Consider the following 4,941-nt stretch of genomic DNA (forward strand, 5'->3'; position numbering starts at 1 on the left):
TTTGGTTAGGTTCAAGGGAACATGCCAGTTTGGGATAAAATAAGAAATTAGTTAAGTTTAGATAAACATTACTGAGACTGTTAGGTGGCTTTGAATGTTAGCAAATGTCATCTGAATTGGACAGTCATACGGATGGTGTAATATATCACACGTTTCCAGAAACTGGGCAGCACATGTGATGAAGGTGATGAAACGCATGAATGACATGAATGAATGGTGTGTTGCTTTTGTTTGCAAGAAAAGTCATTCGCAGACTAATATTCTGTCTTACATCGTGACTCTGTTGTTTGGGGTACTGTCAACAACACCAATCACAGATACAGAGCATATGGAAGTCAACTGTACTAAACTGTATTTTACAGCTGGGGTCTGACACCCTGAACATAACTAATGCATCACTTTCTGTGGTGGACTTTTGAAACACGTCATTAAAATCAATCAAAGTCATGTTTCAGAGCAATTCTCAAAAAAAAATAAAAATAATAAATAAAAATAAAAAATCAGTAAAAGTAATCAAGTGTCAAGCTGATTGAATAATGTTACATATGTATGTTGAGCTGTCCCAGTGGTGTCCAGGACCTTAAAGAGAACTGCAGTGTACTGTATCTCTGTATAATTGAAATCCTCTTGGTCCAGACATGTCTTTTGTTTTCCTCATTGGCAGCTCTCTCTTTATAATTGGTTTAATTTAATGTAGTTTAATCAGAGGAGGCCCACCTCCCTGTGTGTATTTAACTGTGGTTGTACTACATCTTTTACCTTGCTGTGTTTTATGTGCAGAGACATTTCTGAGTTCATTTTACAATGAGGATTAAACTTGAGGACAATGTGTGTGCAGATATGAAGAAACATCTCTCATGTTCTTTCAAATTTCAAACTTTCTGTTTTTTATTGTCTTTCATTCAGTTGAAACATTTCATGGGACTATTTATTCTTATCTTGAGCTGCAGTGTAATTTTTATTCTTTTTAATTTTAGCTTATGATTTGTATCTTATCCATATGTGTATATATGTTTCACCTGTTGAGAATGCCTGCAAACTCTCCTGCGCATCTCGTCTCCTTTTTTTTTCCCAGATAAAAAGACATTAATTCATCTTTCTTACACGGGGAGATGCAGATATTAGTTGTTATCCCTCTCTGGTCTGTGTTTTTGACGGTAAACGCGGGCCTCCCGGTGCCCATTACCGGAGCTGCCAGATGATCGGTACGGAATGGAGGTCCCGTGGGACGCTGAACACGTGGTCTCGGCTGCCACAAGACGTCAGCGGCAGATGGCATGGGTACCCGCTGTTGGCATGAGTGTCATTCCTCAAAGAGAGAGGGAAGGGGGAAGAGACGGAGAGAGGGAGGGAGAAAGAGAGAGAGAGAGAGAGAGAGAGAGGGGAAAAGGAAGAGCAGAGCACAGAGAGGCAGAGAAGAAGAGGAGGGTGCGCAGGTTTAAGCTTTTCCCCTTTAATTTGTGGTTTGCAAGAGAAGAAGCTGCAGCGCAGATTCAGAGGAGATATTTGGGATCATGCGAGGTGCACGCTGACCAGAGGTGAGTATTATCTGTATCATGTCGTTTATGCATTTTTTTTTACTCTTACTGGGCTTTTTATTCAGAGTTGAATACAGACTTTGGACTGATCTTCCGTTAAAAACAAACACCTAACTGGATTAATTATAACATCACACAATAAGATGTAATGAAAGGCTTAAAGCAGGGTTGTTTTTTCACAACAAGACCAAAGACAGTGAAGTTGAGTGTCTTTGAAAAGGCAGCAAGCTGTGACATTGGCCTTGCTCGCCAGTTTGTTCCTCTTCCTCTTGGGAGGATTCACTCACAAGGTAATTAAATGACAACCTTCAGAAGACGTCGGTGCTTGCTCTCCCCTTATAGTTTCTGTTTCTGCTTTGATCCCCACAGGAAATATGTTGACACTGCCATTCGAGGAACCTCATATGATGTGCGAGCCGCGGTTCGGTGCCAATTATCCTCGCGAAAGCCTACCTGAGAGCCTGGAGCAGGAGCGACAGCACAACCTAGACAGGTCCAGCAACTCAGACATGAGGGAGGCCGAGGACGACATCTCCGACAAAGAGGAGGATGAGAGAGAGGACGATCAGGACGAGAACGGGCTTCCTAAAAAGCGAGGCCCCCGGAAAAAGAAGCCCTGTAAGGAGCAGATGGACAGGGCCAAACTACGGCGCCAGGAAGCCAACGCCCGAGAGCGCAGCAGGATGCATGGCCTGAACGCCGCGCTGGAGAGCCTGCGCAAAGTTGTGCCGTGCTACTCCAAAACTCAAAAACTGTCCAAGATTGAGACCCTCAGACTGGCTAAAAATTACATCTGGGCCCTGTCAGAGACTCTGAGCGCGGGGAAGAGACCGGACCTCCTCGCCTTCGTACAGACTTTGTGCAAAGGATTATCTCAGCCCACGACCAACTTGGTGGCCGGTTGTTTGCAGCTGAACGCGAGAAATTTCCTCACAGACCACAACGGAGAGGTCATGTTCTCTGGCAGATCGCCCTACGACGCCATGTACTCGTACCCGGGCTCAGACATCAACACGCCCCCCGGCCACAGCGGCAGCACCTTGGACAGCAGCGCCAAACCGTTCCGACACTACAGCTACAGCGGCGCGTACGAGCCCTACTATGAGAACCCGTCCCCAGAGGCCGGGAGCCCGCATTTCGACGGCCAGCTGAGCCCCCCGATGAACTTTAACGGGATTTTCTCCCTAAAACACGACGATCCTCCAGACTACGGCAAAGGCAGCCACTATGGCATGCGCTACTGCAGTGCGCCGGGGCGCGCGGCTCTTGCGCACAACTCCATGTACCGAGTCTCCCCAGAGGCCCGTTTCCCCTACGATCTGCACGTCCGCAGCCAGTCCTTCCAAGCACAAGGGGAAGTTAATGGCTCTTTCCACAATTAATCAATCAGCTGGACAAAGTTCAAGTTTCAGAAGCGATGCAATTTTCCCCCCGCAGATGTCGAGAGTGGAACGAAATGGACTCCAGGCACGCTGATGATGCACTGCAAAAAATGTCCATTTTAACAAGTCACTTTCTTTTAAATGTTCTTGCATTCTTTTTCTTTGAAACGTGGTAAAAGCCTGAAAATAAGAAATAACGATTTCACTTGTTCTCTATTCTTGTTCCATTAAAAATCTGTGTCGATATGAGGCAGAAAAGAGACACCACAGGAAGGAAACGATCTCACTCTGAAGGCAGAGCTTCTGATTCGTTTAAATAAAATTTAGATTTAACGCCTCATATTTAATTTCAATGAAAAACCATAACGACTCTGATGTAGAATCGTGTTAAAGATGCAGGTTTTGACTGTTTACAGCTACAGTGCATTACCATATTTATATTTGTTTATTAACGAAAGTACTGCAGATGACATGTCAATGAAATGGTTTAGATAAAGCTGATGTAGTGGACAATTAATTTTAAATCAGCGAAATAAAATCAGTTGAATAAAACAACCGGGGAGGAAGAATCTGAGGAGGTTTCACTTCACCACTGAAGTTTGCTGAGACATGATTGGACTTCAGAGGTTCAGTCTGTGAGCAATAAAGGTCAATTGAGCTATGCAAGGCAGCCAAATGCAATCTTTGACAAATGGGGGAAAAAAAAGATATATGTCTATTTCCTCTCACAAGGCGTTTTTCATAATCTAATATCTAATTAAAATGATGACAACTACACAAAATTAATTATAAGAGAAAAAAAAAAGCCAGTTTGGAGACGTGCATGTGTTTAGGAGACCTGATGATGATGTCATCTGAAATGGTCCTATAAATACAGGAAGTCATGGGGGAAAAAAAATAAAAAAAATAAATAAAATGCATTTGTATTTGGAGTAAATAGTGTGGTAACGAGGTGAATGTAAAATTATTATTGTATTTATTTATTTAAGCTTATTTATTATAAGTCCGTCAATTTGAATGTGGATAATATATTATAAGAAGATATTGTAAAATTCAACAGTGTTACCTTTTTATGTGAATTTCCATACACATTTAAAGTTTGTTTATGTTTCATTGTTGTGTATTTCACTACAGCTGAAAAGTCGAGCACTGGAAGGGAAAAATCATTTTGTGTGAGGTGAACGAAAACTATACGAATCCGATTAACATGCCTTAAAAATAAAGAGACGACGACCATCAATATGCAACGAAATGAAAGTTTTGGATAGTTTGATGTGAACTTTTTACACTTCCTTGTTCCTGCTGAGGAGGAACTGTGATGCACTTCATGTATTTCTGCACAATGTTGGTGACTGTACTCTCATAAATCCTGTTGATTTTGTAACTTTACCCGGATGATGGATGGTTATTGGACGATATTTCTAATTTATTTCTGCAGTTACACACACACACACACACACACACACACACGTTTAAACTCTACACACGCACTCCTTGGAAACTCGTTATGGATCGAAATATTCGTGAAGTAATGTGTTCATGTTTTGTGATGTGTTTTGTCGCAATAAAATGAAGAGGCTGCTTCTCAGCTTTCTGTGGAAATGATCGACAGCAGACGGCAATTTAAAAAAAAAATGGTTAGAAAAATAAATCAAGGTAAAAACGCCCCGGGCGTAATTTGATTTATTTATTTATTTATTTTTCATAAATTGAATCGTGGTAAAATCTTGCATAACTGTGGTGACACAGTGCCTCTGAGGCCTTCAGTAAACCTCTTGAAACAACACAGGATGAACACAACTTCATCATAATATGTTGAGGTCTGAAATCATAGAAAGATATTTTAATCGATCATAATTATTTTCTATAACGATACAGATGTCTTAAGAGGATTTCTAATTAAGCATTTAACATTTTTGTTGAAGTTTGGGCTAAAGCTGTTTTAAAAAACTAAAATTAATCTAAAATTCCTCATCTAAATCAGGATTGCCGATATAATTAGATTTCATTTCAGCTGATCA

General features: G+C 41.2%; 1 protein-coding gene across 2 annotated transcripts; it reads left to right on the forward strand.

Annotated features, from left to right (window-relative positions):
• The first annotated feature begins 1,212 nt into the window (after positions 1–1,212).
• neurod6b (neuronal differentiation 6b) lies at positions 1,213–4,309 on the forward strand. 2 transcript variants are annotated; one of them, XM_051069736.1, is made up of 3 exons: positions 1,213–1,400; positions 1,444–1,538; positions 1,908–4,309. In XM_051069736.1, exons 1-3 carry the CDS (start codon positions 1,213–1,215, stop codon positions 2,918–2,920), a joined length of 1,296 nt encoding a protein of 431 aa, XP_050925693.1. In that variant the 3' UTR covers positions 2,921–4,309. The 2 variants fall into 2 exon arrangements, with proteins under 2 accessions (XP_050925693.1, XP_018531767.1); XM_018676251.1 differs by having other exon boundaries at positions 1,361–1,538.
• Positions 4,310–4,941: the final 632 nt, after the last annotated feature.

The sequence above is a fragment of the Lates calcarifer genome, linkage group LG4 (genome assembly GCF_001640805.2).
Source record: "Lates calcarifer isolate ASB-BC8 linkage group LG4, TLL_Latcal_v3, whole genome shotgun sequence".
NCBI lineage: Eukaryota > Metazoa > Chordata > Actinopteri > Centropomidae > Lates > Lates calcarifer.

What these genes read in the sequence shown, in the direction of transcription:
- neurod6b (XM_051069736.1), top strand. Translation starts at nt 1,213, where the DNA reads ATGGAGGTCCCGTGGGACGCTGAACACGTGGTCTCGGCTGCCACAAGA. An exon ending in AGGGGAAAAGGAAGAGCAGA is followed by an intron (nt 1,401 to 1,443) that starts GCACAGAGAGGC and finishes CGCAGGTTTAAG; the next exon opens with CTTTTCCCCTTTAATTTGTG. An exon ending in GAGGTGCACGCTGACCAGAG is followed by an intron (nt 1,539 to 1,907) that starts GTGAGTATTATC and finishes TGATCCCCACAG; the next exon opens with GAAATATGTTGACACTGCCA.